The sequence below is a fragment of the Dendropsophus ebraccatus genome, chromosome 12 (assembly GCF_027789765.1).
Source record: "Dendropsophus ebraccatus isolate aDenEbr1 chromosome 12, aDenEbr1.pat, whole genome shotgun sequence".
NCBI classification, from domain to species: Eukaryota; Metazoa; Chordata; class Amphibia; order Anura; family Hylidae; genus Dendropsophus; species Dendropsophus ebraccatus.
Genome location: NC_091465.1, coordinates 69,839,025 through 69,856,662, shown reverse-complemented (window position 1 = coordinate 69,856,662; position 17,638 = coordinate 69,839,025). Strand labels below are relative to the sequence as shown.

At 43.7% G+C, this 17,638-nt stretch overlaps 1 protein-coding gene across 1 annotated transcript; it reads left to right on the top strand.

Moving 5' to 3' along the window:
• Positions 1 to 14,608: 14,608 nt before the first annotated feature.
• Positions 14,609 to 17,638, top strand: LOC138768918 (ferritin light chain, oocyte isoform-like). Its single transcript, XM_069946967.1, has 4 exons — positions 14,609 to 14,880; positions 16,188 to 16,334; positions 16,496 to 16,621; positions 17,352 to 17,638. Exons 1-4 carry the CDS (start codon positions 14,779 to 14,781, stop codon positions 17,505 to 17,507), a joined length of 531 nt encoding a protein of 176 aa, XP_069803068.1. The 5' UTR covers positions 14,609 to 14,778; the 3' UTR covers positions 17,508 to 17,638.

The following is a 17,638-nucleotide window of genomic DNA, read 5'->3' as shown; positions in this document are numbered from 1 at the left end:
CATCAAATAGGTGTGGGGAGGAAGATTAAAGTTCACAAGGATATATAGTAGGAGATATCATTAACAAAGGAGGAGGCAAACCAAGGGGACCAGGCCTTCTCATACAGGGCTACCGTGTCACCACGTATAGCAGCTATTTTTTCAGAAAGCATAATGTCGTTCACTCTGGCTACGACTTTGTCTAGAGACAGGTGTAATTGTTTCCAGCAGGCAGCTATATGGATGCGTGCTGCAAGAAGAATGAACTGCGAAAGTTTGAACATTTAATTCGGCATCTTGGCTGGTCGGGTACCAAAGAGGCATGCTCTTTAGAGTTAGTGGGTAGCTACGCCCAATGACTTTGGCTATCACTCTGACTACTGATACCCAGAATGAGTGGACTACTGGGCATGACCACCATATATGATGATCAAGGTGATGACTCTGCCTTCACATTCCCTAGATCTCAATCTGAAGGGTAAACTGGGAAAATAACTTTATACTGAAGTCGTCCGAACTGGTCGCTGGTGATGGGGCCTCCCAACCCTCCACCAACATTATCTGTCAGGATATCACTGCCTGACTCTTTTTTCTGGGAGGGATAAGCTGGTGTCAGAGCTGTAATGCTGTGGCCTACCCCTATTCTTCCATAGATAACACATAAATAGTGTTGAGTGAACCTGTTAAAATGTTCAGGTTCGGCTGACATGGCTGAACCTAAACATGTTGACAGGTTCACTCAACACTACACATAATCGTTCAGCCATGCAGAATGTGTATGGGGAGAGAGAACTGTCAGCTGAGAAATTGTTTGTCCAACAGTTATTGGTGTAGCTGTCCTTAAAAAAAAAAAAAAAAAAGATAACACATCAAAAGTTTTGATCAGTCAGGGTTTGAGTGTTCAGACTGACCGATCAGAAGAACGAGTCGGGAGAACTACGCTCTAAGTCTATGGGGACGTCCAGATCTCATAGACACAGAGCTGAGAGAGAAACGCCCAAAAGCTTGTTCTACTGATCGGTCGGGTTCAGATCATTTATACCCTGACCAATAAAAACTTTTGTAATGTCCCAAGTAGAGATAATCAAACAGGGCTGAGGTTCAGGTTCGTATGAACCTGAACCATCGGCATTTGACTCCCGCTGGGAGCCTGGCTGCATCCCTGTTTTCCAGGCGGTACTCGGGTTGTCTCCTCCACCTTTCCCACGGAACGGGAAGGCAGCGGGAGTCAAATTTCGATTGTTCAGGTTCGTACGAACCTGAACTTCGGCCCTGTTCGATCATCTCTAGTCCCAAGGACATGATAGTACTAAAAAGGAGTCCAACAACATCCAAAGTAGTGTAAAAGAACCTTCATATCTTTATTCCATTTGCAAGTACAGATACGGCTTATGGAATAACATGGAACATGGAATAAACATTTGAAGAATCCTTGCGCTACCTTTGGATGCTGTTGGACTCCTTTCACTGACTGGTGACTGGTGAGCAGCGTCCCAACCTGCTGGACAACCTAAGTGTGGGATAAGTGTGAACCTACCCTAAGGCCCATGCAGTTTGAAGCCTCTATTTTTCTAACACATAGGAACGCTGTAGGTAACCCTGCAGTAAGGAATGTTCCAGAACTTAAGAATTTGGTCAAAGGTCTGAGATCCAGTCTCCTCTTGACTTGTAGGACAAGATATGGTGCCGAGAGCACTGAAGACGCTGACAAGAGATCTCATGACCTGTGTACATTGTGTGCTACGTGACTCAGCAAAACATGGAAAAGGTGACTGTGCAGAATGTTCTATAATATCTATTATCACAGAGGAATAAGAACATGACCAGCTGTGTATCGACATGTTATCATTATCTGCTTACATGAGGCTCGTACATAAGGATGCATTGGAATATTAGGGACTGTATAGACAGGGTAGGCAGCTCCTGTGATCTAAAACTCTGGAAAACAAGCCGATCCTATGTTTCTAATGTCAGACAACCCTTAAAATACTAAATATTGCATCATTAGTGTCACACAACAGCATGACTATTTGTATCACATTGCAGGTATAGCCAACCTCTACATCATGGGTGATCCTGCCACACTGGACTATCCATGGCTGCCAGAATCAATAATTCAGGGAACAGATACAAGATCATGAATTAATGATGTATTTATGGTTCACCAGCTATTGTATTGCTGAGAGGTGGGATGGACAAAAAAAACCCACATATTTAGTTTTTTTACAGACCTCATTGTGTGGGGTAAATCACATGATTATTTAGTTTGGGTAGTCATCAAAATACACCTAGGTTTTATATATATATATATATATATATATATATATTTTTTTTATTATTTTTTTTTTTCCCCTTGGGATTTTTATTCTTTTCATCATTGTTTATATATTTCTTTAGTCCAATTAGAGGATCTCATAATGTGATAGTTTATTCATGTCTATATTATACTGCAATATTTATGTATTGCAATGTATTATACCTGTCAGTGTGACAGGAGGGGCTTTATTATATTAAATGTAGATACAATATTACTGTATATCCACCCAGGATTATAGGAAACCCAGATATTTATGTGTAGGGTTTTATACAGCTCAGAAAATGTATTTAATGTCTGTATTTTCCTTCTTAGATTCGATGGTAGAGAATCCCACCCGACATACCGGAGGCAGCCATAACAGCATACCTCCTAACTTTTGCTGGGACATTATATAAGGAACAAAGATTATCACCACACCTTGACCACACAATGACTTATGCCCCCATAACATTAGTACTAGAGATAAGCGAAACTCGAGCATTCGGCATTTGATTAGCGGTGGCTGCTGAAGTTGGATAAAGCTCTAAGGTTGTCTGGAAAACATGGATACAGTCAATGACTATATCCATAATTTCCACATAGCCTTAGGGCTTTATCCAACTTCAGCAGCCACCGTTACTCAAATGCCGAACGCTCGGGTTCGGAAGGACTCGAGCATGCTCCAGGTTCGCTCATCTCTAATTAGTACATAACATCCCCTATACAAAAACACTGTCACTCCCCATACACTGACCCATATGGAGATAGATATTAATGGTACACAGACTCTGCACACCATGTAAGTGATTACAGTGCAGCTACATCCTTTGACTCGCAGGGGGCATCTTCTCGGAACTAATTTGTTAACTTTTTCTTCTCTTCTCCATCTGGCCTGGCCTGATAATGCCTCATCTTCAAACAATCTGCCAAACAAACATGTTATGCAAAAAAGGGACCTGTGGAGCCTCATTCAAGAGTCTCGAAACACAGGACTAGCCAGATATCCTGCTCCACACTGATGAGGGGCAACACCACGAAACAGCTGTCTGTGAATGGATACCTGACCTTGGTTTTCCCTTGTCATTACATTTTCTTATAGGGCCACTTAATATGGTGGTTTTGGCGGTTTCCCTACAGGAGCCACCACTTGGCTAGGCCCTTCCCGGAGGGATATCTGGCTAGTCCTGTGTTTTGAGACCTTTAAATGAGGCCTCCCCCCCCAATGTAGCCATTGTCTCCTGGTAGTAAGCCCCCCCTCCAATGTAGGAATTGTCCCCGGTAGTAGGACCCCAATCACCCATGTAGCCATTGCCCCCTGGTACCTGGTAGGACGTATTCCCCCCCCCCCCCCCCCCCCCATGTAACCATTGTCCCCTGGTAGTAAGCCCCTCTCCCCTCACATATGACCATTGTCTCTTGGTAGTAAGCTCCCCCATGTAGCCATTGTCTTCTGGTAGTAAGCCACACTCCCTCATGTACCCATTGTCTCCTGCTAGTAAGCCCTCTATGTAGCCATTGTTCCCTGGTAGGAAGCCCTCCCATGTAGGCATTGACCCCTGTATAATAAAAAATCCATATACTTACCTCAGCAGCTGAGCTCCTCTTCTGTGATGCCACTCATGCGCCAGAGCTCTGGGGGAGGGAGCGGCCTTTTGTGGCTAGATGCTTAATAATGCCTTCATCCCCAAGAGTATTGGCAGAGCAGGAAGCCGATGGCTCATCAGGAGCGCTCACAGTGAAAGGGCCCTTGTCAGCACCCGCCGGTGGCAGTATTATATTTAGGAGGTACAGTATGTGGTGGTATTATATTTAGAGGGTACAGCGTGTGGCAGTATTATATTTAAGAGGTACAGCACTTGGTGGTATTATATTCAGAGGGTAAAATGTGTGGCAGTATTTTAATTAGGAGGTACAGTATGTGGCAGTATTATATTCAGAAGGTACGGTTTGTTATAGTATAATATTTAGGAGGCGCAGTATGCTGCGGTATTATATTCAGAGGGTACAGTGTGTTTCAGTATTTTATTTAGGAGTTGCAGTATATGGCAGTATTATATTCAGAGGTTACGTTTGTGACAGTATTATATTTAGGAGTTACAGTATGTGGTGGTATTATATTCAGAGGGTATGGTGTGGGGCAGTATTATATTTAGGAGGTGCAGTATGCTGCAGTAATATATTCAGAGGGTACGGTGTGTGAGATTAAATTGTTCAACCGTTTTTAAGGGGAATTTTATAACCACTCGCTACAAGTTTGAATGAAGAGCTCTAAGGGAGGTCAATGATTGTCTTTGCAAAACACAGCACAGTGGAAGAAGGACCTGACTGACCACTGACTTTAGCTACTGGGGTGAATTACATAGCAATGGTCCCTGATCAGAGGTTTGTGACATCTTGATACATAGCCACTATTGGGGTTCTAAGTTCTGGTTATTTGCACTGCTAACTGACAATGTACTAAACAGTGTCAAAATGTTACTGCAAACTGTCTGCTCTTTATTGTACAGGTCAGTGAGACTTCCAGCCATCACGTGTCACATGGTACCAAATGTTGGGCACCAGCCAAGTACATGGGTTACATAGAATAAGAAAGGTTTCTAATCTCTTACATTATAATCTGTTGGATTTTAAGAGGTGATACGTGGTTTTAGTTCTAGTTGAGTTCACCAGTTGTATTGTAACCCACCAGAGATGTCCTGTAGTCTATACTCTGCAGTGTACAATAACAAGAACGTTAACAATTCATGGTCTCCATTCTTCTAGGACATGGAAATGTTACAGGAACCCCATAGTAAGAATTTACGTCTTCCATTAGTTAAGAATTCGGGCAGAGGTGTGAGATCCAGTTTCCTCTTGACTTGTATGACAAGATATGGTGCTAAGAGCATCGGAGACAAGTGATCTCCTGACCTGTGTACATTGTGTGCTACGCGACATAGACTTTGTGAAAGTGACTCAGCACAATATCCTATAATATCTATTTATCACAGATGAACTAGAGAATCTTCATAGGAGAAAACACTTTTACATAGACCCTCATTTTGTGTATACAAGTGGTTTCCTTGGCATGGTCTCTAGGGTGCTGTGTGTTTCTGGGGTGCACGCTCCTGCAACATGCTCAGCGTATACCAGGATCAGATGGTCATCATCAAAGGTGGTAGACAGGAAGTCTTCAGAATATTTTACTACTGGTTGGCAGCAGCAGAAATCTAATATTGTCTCTTTCTTCTGCATGTACAGGTCACGGCCTCTTACGGTCCGAAAGAGTGGGTAAAGGGGTTATATCAGTGGCGTAGCTACTTCGGTCGCAGCAGTCGACGCTGCGACCGGGGCACTACCAAGGGGGGGCCCACGATGCCCCCCCCCCCCCTTGCTACTGCACTGGGGATTACAATGGGGGATTACAATGGGGGCCATCTATAAGGGGTATTATAATGGGGACCATCTTTAAAAGGGATTATAAAGGGGGATTACAATGGGGGCCATCTATAAGGGGGATTACAATGGGAGCCATCTATAAAGGGCATTACAATGGGGGCAATCTATAAAGGGGATTATAAGGGGGTTACAATGGGGGCCATCTATAAAGGGGGATTACAATGGGGGCCATCTGAAAGGGGGATTATAATGGGGGCCATCTATAAGAGGGATTATAAAGGGGGATTACAATGGGGGCTATCTATAAGAGGGATTACAATGGGGGGCCATCTATAAGGGGGATTACAATGGGGGCCATTATAAGGGGGTTACATGGGGGCTATTATAAGGGGCATCTATAATGGGCCATCTATAAGGGGGAAACATTGGGGGACTACATGGGGAGTGTATGCAATAGGGCATGTACTATAGTGGACCACAGAGGGGGGCATATACTATAAGGGGGTCACATAGAGTCAGCCTACCCACTAAATGAGGGTGTAAAGGGGCCAATACAGATGTGCAGTGTATAGAGAGATGAGGATGGTGACAAAGTGAGGAGCCTATTATATATATGTCTGGCAGGTTCTGTGGATTTGTGGCTCGGAGAAGTTCTCATAACGGCTCAGGACAGAAGAAGAAGATGAAAAGGGAAGAACTCCAATCAGAGAAGACGCCCCATGTGAGTCACCTGATGTAACTGCACTGTAATGTATATGGTGTACAGGACCTGTGTAGAGCTGAGGCTACTTCTATATGACTGGATGAGGTGATAGTGATCTGTGTACAGTGGATGTTATTCAGTAGCAGCGGTGGTGTTAGTCAGTATGTGTTGGTGTTAGTCAGTAGCAGCGGTGGTATTAGTCAGTAGCAGCGGTGGTGTTAGTCAGTATGTGGTGGTATTATTCAGTAGTGGTGGTGTTGGTCAGTAGCAGCGGTGGTGTCAGTCAGTAGCAGCGGTGGTGTTAGTCAGTAGCAGCAGTGGTGTTAGTCAGTATGTGGTGACATTAGTTAGTATGTGTTGGTGTTAGTATGTGGTGGTATTAGTCAGTAGCAGCGGTGGTGTTAGTCAGTATGTGGTGGTGTTATTTGTTACTTGTTATCTGGTACTGTGTCTTATTGGATTTAGTATTCAGGATCTGGTCAGTAACAATATGGTGGTTGTGGTGTGGCGGTAATATTTCCTTCCTATATACTGGTATTATTGGCAATATTGGTCTCAGTATATAGGATTTGGTTAGTAACAGTATGGCGGTAATATGCATGGTGATATTTTCCATATACTGGTATTATTGGTAATATCAGTCTATCATTAGGTTGGGGGATGTTAGACACATGTGGCCTTTACAAATAAGTAGGAAAATGCCTATTAAAATGTTAATCCATTCATGATTTTCTTGCCTGATGTGAAAAATTTTTCACTACCGATGACACATCACCTGGCTAAAGGGGACATCACTACGTACAATACCCTCCTCCTCAGTGGGGTTATTATATATAAAGTAGGCATGTCTTCTATTATGTTTTATGGCTTCTGATAGGGGCATAATGTTTGTCCTCCCCCTGAGTGTTTGCCCCACCATCATACATAATCTGCTTGTGATCACTGGCCTATTGAGCAGAGCACATGGTAAAGCTTTGTTTTGCTTAGTCATTGTGGAAGAAATTGTGCCTAGTCACGGTGCACACCGGTCACAGCATCAGCCATCAACATGCTGTAAAACAAGTGCACAGAGTCTGACAGTGTGTTTTGATAGAAATGGTTGGAGATGAGGGGGGGGGGGGGGGGGGGGGGGGGAGAAAAATGTGGGAAGGATGATGAAAAAAATTGAAGTAGGAAATACAAGAGATATCGAGCACCAGGGGAACAGTGTGGCACTCAATAACTATTGTCAGATGAAGCCACCAGATTTGGTGGAATCGGCCAAACATCTACCATGTCTATAGGCGTGCACCAAATCCCCCCAACTTCATAGTTCTGATAAAGAAGGGTTAGACATGTTTGATATCAACATTCCCAATACTTTGTTACTGACACTGGAGGATACAGTGTGGCAGTGGTAAGAAATTGTGGGTGACACTAAGTGCATTGCGATAGACAATAGGATGGCACTACGTCTAAGATTGGGGCACACTGGCTGTTAGCGAGGACATTGTGGTTGGCAGGGACATAGCTGTAGGTTACAGATCTAGCAGAAGCCTCAATGACACATAAGAAAAGAGCAGTATTATAAATGGCTTATGGTTGGGCCCAGAAGCTGGGATGCATTTTAGGACACAATAGGTCTGGTACTGTATGGGGGAAACACGGTTACTAAGGGCCGTATTAGATGAGGTGATGACTAAAGGCCCTATTCCACGGAAGGATTATCGGCCATATTCGGCCTTTATCTACCGTTACGGCCGATAATCGTGGAATAGGAGGCAACGATCAGCCGACATCGTTCATATCGGCTGATTGTTGAAGTCGTTTGTCTTTCAACATGTTGAAAGACAAACGCCTTATATAGCAGCGATCTCCTGCCGCCGCTCCGTGTAAAGCCCCTATTACACGGGCCGACTGAGAGGAGCAAACAAGCGCTAACAGCGGAGCGGCGGCAGCAGATCGCTGCTATATAAGTCGTTTGTCTTTCGACAAAAAACGACTTCAACGATCAGCCGATATGAACGATGTCGGCTAATCGTTGCCTCCTATTCCACTGGACGATTATCAGCCATAACGGCCGAATACGGACGATAATGGTTGCGTGAAATAGGGCCTTAGACTGCCGCTATATCCTATGGGCTGCCCAGACGGTCAGCGATCACCCAGGCAGCCCCCCCCCAGCACCTCCCTGCAGCTTCCCCCGACCCTCCCTGGACTCACCTGCTCGCTGCAGCCGCGTAGAATAGCGGCAGCAGCGAGTGGGGAACGAGGAGCAAATAATCCCTACAGGGCCTCACAAACTATCCCTACATCTGCTATATGGCTTTTTGCATGGGAAGATGGATGTGCATCAGAAAAACAAGGATAAACAGACAAGGGAACATGATGCTATACAGATTCTATATAGATGTCACTATACATTACAATCCTATATCTGCTCATTGTGTAACACACCCAGCCTGACAAGCTGATATCATCTCCGGGATCAATAGTACAGAACATATCTTCTTTTACTGCACTGTACAGCAATATATAGATACCAGCATATGATAAGTTATCTTATTGGTGGAGCTAAGATGTCACACCAGCCATGTAAATCATAGGAGCTATGAAAATGACCAAATGGTAAAGATTAACCACAGATCAATACTCCAAGGTTGTCTGCTATGGAATAATAATGATACATATAGGAGCACACATTACTTTTGCATTGGAAAATCCTCCAGACAGCAGAATAGTATAACCCTTGCTCTGTTTATTCTGGTTGGCCAGGAGCCTGCAGTGGGAACAAGGCCAAAAAGATAGAAATAACATATGTTTCTAAAGGAGTGATGCTAAGGGCAGGGCTTTACAGTGGGAGGATGACAGAAATTCATCGCTCATACCCTGTGCTAGGTGTTCTCAAAATTTAACCCAGATGCCTGAACCATAGCCCAATGGACAGAGGTGGCATCACAAACTGGAAAGAATACACCACTTCCTGCAGGGCATACAGCAGCTGATAAGTACTGGAAGACTTGAGCTTTTTTTTTTTTTAATAGAAATAAATTACAAATCTGTATAACTTTTTGAGCAGTTTATTTGAAGAGCACCCCTTTAAATGCAGAACAGTGTGGATAAAGAAAGAACAGAGGAGAGTGTCTGTCTGTGGAGGCTGACAGGGAAAGGCACTTAAGGACCTAACAGTCCTAGACTCGTCCTCAGGCCTGGCTTAGCAGCTCAGCAGCTGATTTTCCACAAATTTAATGATCTGTACCCCACATTTGGGAATTGCAGAAAAGGATTTGTGCATCTCGCAGTTGGGAACTACTGGGAACTACACTGCTTCAAACTGACTTTAGAATTTTGTAAAAATTTGCCTCCAACTAGAAGACTTTCCCGAGGACTACTAGTCTTAGTCTTAGTGCAGCACCTCAGTAATGAGCCAGCCCAAGGAATGTAGGAGTTCTGGTAAAAGGGCCTCATTCATGGTGGCCATACTGTGACCAGGGCATGACAACAGAGCGCTACAACCACCATCATAGATACATGGGTGCTTGAAGGGCACGACTAATTTTGACCACAAGATCTTGAGAAGAGGCATTCTGAGCCTTTTGTATCACCTTTTCCCCCCATTTTTTGGAACCTTTTCCTATAAAATCATCCACCCTGATTGTGACCTACACACCCGTTGACTTCCCAAACCTATTTTACATAATGAATAACAAAAACAGAAAATGCAATGCTCTTAAAGTGGCAGTGTATACAAGTGTGATATTCTGGTAGCCAACATACAGCAAGGCTACATTTTAATACCTTGGTCCTCTGCTATTTTACTGAATTAAATAGCGCTCAGTATAGGGTCATATGGTCATGTAAGTGCACTTTACTGTAGCTGCTAAAGGGAATCTGTCACTAAGTATATGCTGCCTTGAATGAGGGCAGCATAAACTAGTGACAGAAATGCTGAACTTACTTACATACTTACTTACATCATTCTGTTCAGCTGTTCTCCTAATATGCAGGAGAATAGGATTCTTGCCACAAACCCCTTCCCCGCCCTCCAGGTGCTGATTGACATTTGACTGCCTATACACAGCATGGATAGATAACTGCCAATAAGAAGTTGGGCGGAGTTTTCTCCTTCTCATGAATATCCAGGACTACTAGGCTCACGCACAAAATGGAGAGGACTACTTATTGTCCATGTTATTCAGGAGGTTATCTCTGGGACAGCTGCACAGAACAATGTAAGAGATACATCATTCTGTTGAGGATCTCTGTCACTAGTGTGGTACTTGACCGGCAACGTGCTAAGGTGTTGCTGGTGATGCCACTTCTGTGGTGGTTGGTCGTAGAATAGAGTAGAGCAGAGGTAGTTGTAGCAGTGCTGTTGAAAGTAGAGTAGAGTAGCATAGAGGAGAGGAGATTGTCATGGGAGGCCTAACCTAATGTAGCAGTGTACTCTGCCGGAACTTGAGAGAATACTTTAGAATGAGAAGTTTACTTGTACCTGTGTATAGACTTTATTCTGATCACCTTTGCCCTACAGTGTCTAGTGACTCCTCCTCCTAGGGTGATACAAGCCCCAGTCATGGTTAACTGGGTGAAGCTAAGTTCCTGTGGCGTCCTAGTTACCTGCATTGCAAGATAGGATTCGTAGACCTTCTGGTAGCTTTGTCCTATCTAGGCTGGTTCCTCTTTTGTATCAGGATACTGCCCTGCACTTTGTAGACTGGTTCACGGCATGGGCTAGGATCTTTCCAGACTCTTCTCCCTTTGTAGTGTTTAGCACTGCATGGTAGATATAGTAGGAATACTGGAAGAACTGTTTGTCTCTAGCTGCATCTGCACACACGTATCTTAGACTCCCTAAACACACACTGAACTGACTTGTCCTGGACGCAGGGCCGTATTTACCACTAGGCACTCATGGTCCGGTGCCTAGGGCAGCACCTTGCAGGGGGGGGGGGCAGCACCAGGGAGCAGGGGGAGAAAAAAAAACAACTTTTTTTGTTTTTATTTTTTTAGTCTCCCACCTCCCGGTCAGACTTGCCAGTAAATCTGTTGTCTTTTTGAGGGGGGGGGGGAGGTATGATCTGGTCTGGTGTGGCAGTGTTTATGAGGTCTTGTATGGCTATGACGCCTGGAGCTATTACCTACCTATTTCCTTCAGACAATATGCGGACCACTCTAATCATTGATTCTATGTGGAAATTTATGTTTTAAGCAGTTAAAAACCATAAAAAATGCTATTCAAAAAAGCTTGTGGCCAAGATGGGGCGTCTTCAAGTTTAGTGCCTAGGGCAGCAGCAGCTGTTAATACGGCCGTGCCCGGGCGAGGGTCCTGGCAGAGCCAGGCCCTGGATTAGCTTGGCTACAGCTGGGTCTGTCTTGTTTGTGGCTGTCCTCTTTGAGAATCTGGATAAGACTGAGACTGAAGCTACACTTCCACCATGTAACAGGGGATGTGTTATCTACCCTGTGTGTGGTGGAAAGGAATGTGTGCAAAAGAAAGAAAGAGATAGGCTGAGAGTAGAGAGCATCTCCTATAGGTCAGCAAAAGCACATGGCACACATAAAACAGTAACCCATTCCTAACTTCAGCTGTGCAATACATAAGAGCATACATACATAAAAAATACTGACATCTAGTGGTGAAACTCTTAAGTGCACTCCATCACCACTTAACCTGGAGTAAGAAACTTTTGCGACAGGTGTACAAGAGAAAAGACACCACACTAGTTTATGCTACCTGAAATAGAACAGCATAAACCTACTGACAGAATGTCTTTATGTTCCAGGTTTTGCATGTGTTACAGCCAGGGCTACAGAGTAATTTGTAGCCATGTGACATAAGTTCACAACCTTGCACTGCTGGAAACACAAACAATAGCTGACCGCCATGTTGCAGTCATGGTAATTTGCAGATTGCAACGTGACCACATTTACTAATATTCATTGCGATGTTGAACTGCGACATTGTGATCTTATATCAATGGAATTTACAATCTACCATTACATGTTTAATTTCTCTTTGTTCTTCGGTTCACATCATAACACTAGCCATCCTAACTAGTCCAGTCAGGAGCAGACCGGTCAACACTTCTCATATCTAGAAGTGTTAGACTGTAAACATCTTAAAATACACACCTGCAATTAAATTTTACTGCCTAAGGCTGGGTTCACACTACGTATATTTCAGTCAGTATTGTGGTCATATTGCAACCAAAACCAGGAGTGGACTGAAAACACAGAAAGGCTCTGTTCACACAATGTTGTAATTGAGTGGATGGCCACCATTTAATGGCAAATATTTGCTGTTATTTTAAAACAACGGCTTTTATATTGAAATAATGGAAGTTATTTACTGTTATATGGCGGCCAGCCACTCAATTTCACCATTGTGTGGACAGAGCCTTTCTGTGTTTTTTATCCACTCCTGGTTTTGGTTGCAATATGAGGACCACAATACTGACTGAAATATACGTAGTGTGAACCCAGCCTTAGGGTGCCTTCACACATCCCGCTTTCACAGTGGATTTAATGCTGCGAGTTCCTCTCAATGAAATCCACTGCGATAGTGATTTCAGTTAAAGTCTGTGGCACTCCATTCGTGCAGCAGATTTAAAGTCTGTGTACAAGTATAGAGAGAAAATAGAGCTCATACAGGGAACTGTAGAAGAGAAACTAAACAAAATTTTTAATAAAGTAAGGAAATAGGAATAAAAATGCAGAGGTGTCAGTAGCTTTTAACAAAACTGTCAAAACAGCTCAGATGAACCCAACTCTCCCATGAATACATGGGCAGCCATTTATAATGAAATGTATAAAAAATCAGAAGGTGCAACAGCAACCGACAGGTGCAGGCCCCCTTGTATATACTCCTCCCAGCATACACACGGTAAACACCTGCTCTGTAGATATTAAAAAGAGGATCTTAGCAAACTATTTGATCAGAGTGTACCATGTTGACACATGGTTCCTACTCTAGCATTTTCACACTAGCAATGGCCTCTCCTGGGCTGAATAGGCCTACAACTGGGCAGATAGGAGCCAAATGATCTCTTTTTAAAGCACCCTTGGGACATGGGTGGAGTGCAAGCCAACAGGAGGTAGCCACCCCCCCTATTCAACAGAAAAAAAGAAAAAATTTGCAGCAAATCTATGACTCTGTTTACACTGCAATGAAATGTATAGCCAGATGCAGCTTCCAATGTACACTGGTTATCACAGGGGTTTAGAGAAGTCAACGAGAAGAGCTGATTCCTTTTTAGGGCCCTTGCACACTGAGCAATAAGGGTATGTGCACACTGAGGAATCCGCCGTGGATTCCGCAGCTCGCGGCCACACACATCTCGCCCATGCCATAGACTCCATTCATCCTGTTCATTCTTGGGGCGGACAGCGGAATCTGACTGACCATAGAATAAAGTCTATGGCACAGGCGGAGAGTAAAGCGGGAGCACGCGGGAACAAGCGTGTTTTCCTCAGTGTGCACATACCCTTCACGAGGATTTGAAGAGGAAAGTTTTCTGCTTAAAATTCAGCTCTGGCAGAATAGGAGCAGAATTTGAGCGGAATGCAAGCAGAATTCAAGCCTCATTGGCTTTTATAGGATTCCTCAACAGAATCCGCCCAAAGAAGTGACATGTCACTTCTTTGGGCGGAACGTGTATCCGCAACGGAAATTCAGCCTGTTTTACTTAGTGTGCAAGGGCCCTTAGAAGGGGTTTTCTCGTAAAGGCTACAGCAACATGGTAACTAAGTGACTTCAATGTTTCCCTATGGAAAAAGCTGCACACTTCCTTGTTTCCATCGCACAAAATCCAACAAATGATTGCAAAGCCTTGTGTTACTCCCTTTATTTTATCCCGACTAGGTCAACTACAACTAATATTTGTTTGGCTCCGCAGTGACTTATTACACTCAGTGTCTTGTGATGCAATCTCGCACAAAAACCTACCAGAATGTAGTATGCAATAAGCACATATATAATTATATAGCACCGTACATATCTGCATGCATAACATTGCATGTGATTTAGGACACTGTACACACAGATATTCCACCCTAGTATATTGTGATCACGGTGCAATAACTCTGCAGCTCTGACACTAGTGTTCATTGTTAACTCTTTCCTTTCCAGGGTGCATGGTGAAATTTGATGACAAGATATCCTGTTTTGCACCCCTTACTAAATCACAAGCCAATCCAAACACTGTGAGGTAGGTAGATGGGTGGGTTGTATCTCCAGGACTCCACCCTGTGAGTGTATAAAAACCAGAGAGCAGCAGCATTGCATCCACCAGAGCTGAGAGAGTCAGAGGATTTCCTAGTTCTTGCTTCAACAGTGCTTGAACGGAACAGGACTTCCCTGTGCTAAAACCATCACACCTGTCGTCATCTCCAGAACCTCATCTTATTCCCTGAGTAAGCAGCTACTACAACCACCATCATCATGAGCTCGCAGATCCGCCAGAACTACCACCAGAACAGTGAAGCTGGAGTCAACCGCATTGTCAACCTAGAGCTGCAGGCTTCCTATGTCTACCTGTCTGTGGTGAGTATATGAGCTCAATAGACCTTTATTTCCTAAACTGCTGTGGGACTACAAGTGCATGCATGCTTTATATGCCAGAGGTTATAAAATGTGAGTGTATAATGTTTGTCAGATGTTCTGTGGCTGTCTCCAGTTTAGGGCCCTAGTTATAAAGGGCCATATGTCCTGTTCTTACTGTTAATAAACCAAAAAGTTAGAAGAATATGGAACTTCTAAAAGTTTGGTAATCGATAGCAGGAAAGCGCAATGACAGCCTAAATGCTCTCGTCACCATAAGTTCTGCTTTTCTGTTTTTAATAATCTACCTTATCAGAAATATTTGGGGGTTGCAGTTAAACTTGTGGTGTGTGTGTATATATATATATATATATATATATATATATATATATATATATATATATATATATATATATATATATATATATATATATATATATATATATATACACACACCACAAGTTTAACTGCAACCCCCAAATATTTCTGATAAGGTAGATTATTAAAAACAGAAAAAAAATTCTCGCAGATCAGGCAGCCCTATGTAAGGGCACTATATTATGGCTTCAGGTGTCTATACCTGTACTAGCCAAATTAGTACATGGTTACACTGTATAACTTGTCTAGTAGAGTGCTAAAAGAATGTGCTTCTGAGTCCAGTGTATACATGAGTGCTCCCGCTCATCAGAATGATGACTGACAGGACGCTATGTAGGCACGTATACAAAACAGCCTGTCCGTCACTACAAGAATTTACTGGACTTTCTCAGCGCTACTATTGGCCAGGTACAACAAACACTGGGGGGGAGATTTATCAAACATGGTGTAAAGTGAACTGGCTTAGTTGCCCCTAGCAACCAATCAGATTCCACCTTTCATTTTCCAAAGAGTCTGTGAGGAATGTAAGGTGGAATCTGATTGGTTGCTAGGGGCAACTGAGCCAGTTTCACTTTACACCATGTTTGATAAATGTCTGCCTTAGTGTATAAATTATTTATATATTTTTTTTAATTATGCATTACTATGCTGCAATGCCATAGTGCAGAATGTTCTGCTGCCAAAACAGTTAGTCCTGCTCCCCACCCAAACACCTAGAGAGCCTGGGAGTCCTGTGTCCAGAGTCTCACTGTGAAGACCACCATTCCCTAGATACAGGCAGGAGAACCGCGCAATTCACTCCCCAACACGCCATCCCATCTGACTCATTGCAGGAGATGGGCTCCATTATAAGAGCTCAAGTCGTGTCTGCCTGTTGCTGGTTCTTTTACCCAACAAGACTTTTTTTTTTTTTTTTTTTTTCTTCATCGCAGGGATTCTACTTTGACCGGGATGACGTGGCACTGGCCAAATTCTCCAAGTTCTTCCGCGAACAGTCTGAGGAGAAGAGAGAACAGGCTGAGAAGTTTCTGAAGTTCCAGAACAAGCGTGGAGGCCGGATCGTCCTTCAGGATATCAAGGTAACAACTTCTGCTGTGGGGCTTGTAGACTTATACAGGGGCAATGGACTAATGTCTGATATACCAAGGAGGCACTTACCGCCAACTAATGCCAATGTGTTGGAATGACCTGTATTGCACCTGTTACCGCTGTAATATTCTGTACTTGTTCCTTATTACAGAAACCTGAGGCTGATGAATGGGTGAATGGCACCAGTGCTATGGAGTATGCCTTGACACTAGAGAAGAGTGTAAACCAGGCCCTGCTGGACCTCCATAAGATTGCTACTGACCATGCAGACCCTCATGTAAGTGGCTTTCTATTGGACGTAATACGTAGTAGTAGGCACACTATCTCCCATATATTGAATGGCCATATGCCTCCTAATGTCTGTTGCATAACAATGTATGTTGGCGACTTCTCTTTAAAGTGAACCTGTCACCTAAAAACTTCTGACCTGTCATAGAGATGAGTTTTGATCCTGGGTGTTCAGATCCCCAGCAATGGCTAGAATACGTGGGGAGAGAAGTGCACTACTGAGCACTTTTCTCTGCAGTCAACCCTGATGATCCCATAGCCTTACATTGAGGGAAGGGCATGCTTTGCTCACACTTTGCTCCTTCTAGTGATATGAGTCTTGCCACCTTGGCTCTCCAGCTGTTGCAAAACTACAACTCCCATCATGCCTGGACAGCCAAAGCTTTAGCTGTCCAGGCATGATGGGAGTTGTAGTTTTGCAACAGCTGGAGAGCCCAGGTTCCCTACCCCTGACCGATCAAAAAGCTTTCCTTGTCAGGAGTTCTGAAGTGACCATATCTGTTTAAATGCTACCTTTATAGTATAGCCATGTTATAGGAGTTCTCCTAGTCAGACCCTTTAGATACACGTGTATACCTCTTTTGGCTTTCATGTGCCCCTATGGACATTCTCTTTACAATGGCAACTGTCTCTGATTCTCTAACGTTTCTCTAAAGCGCTTGGACTATCGTAGCAACAATATATAGTAATGATCTGTATAATATCCCTTCCCCTTACAGATGTGTGACTTCCTGGAGAGAGAATATCTGGGGGAGGAGGTGGAACTGATAAAGAAACTGGGAGACCACATTACAAACCTGAAGCGTGTAAAGGCGGCTGAGGTCGGCATGGGAGAATACTTGTTTGACAAGCTGACCCTGGGAGACAGTGACTAATGTCCTATCAGTATGGCTGTGGACCATGTGCGAGGGCTATAGTGCTACAATCAAAGGGGGGGATGGGGTCTCTGGGATGAGTGATTTGCATGCTCTGAGATACAAATATTAAATAAATTATGTGCAGCAAA

Excerpts from the sequence above, each read along its gene's own strand:
- LOC138768918 (XM_069946967.1), top strand. The coding sequence starts at position 14,779 with ATGAGCTCGCAGATCCGCCAGAACTACCACCAGAACAGTGAAGCTGGA. Across the intron at positions 14,881-16,187 it reads CCTATGTCTACCTGTCTGTG|GGATTCTACTTTGACCGGGA; the intron begins GTGAGTATATGA and ends TCTTCATCGCAG. Across the intron at positions 16,622-17,351 it reads CTGACCATGCAGACCCTCAT|ATGTGTGACTTCCTGGAGAG; the intron begins GTAAGTGGCTTT and ends TTCCCCTTACAG.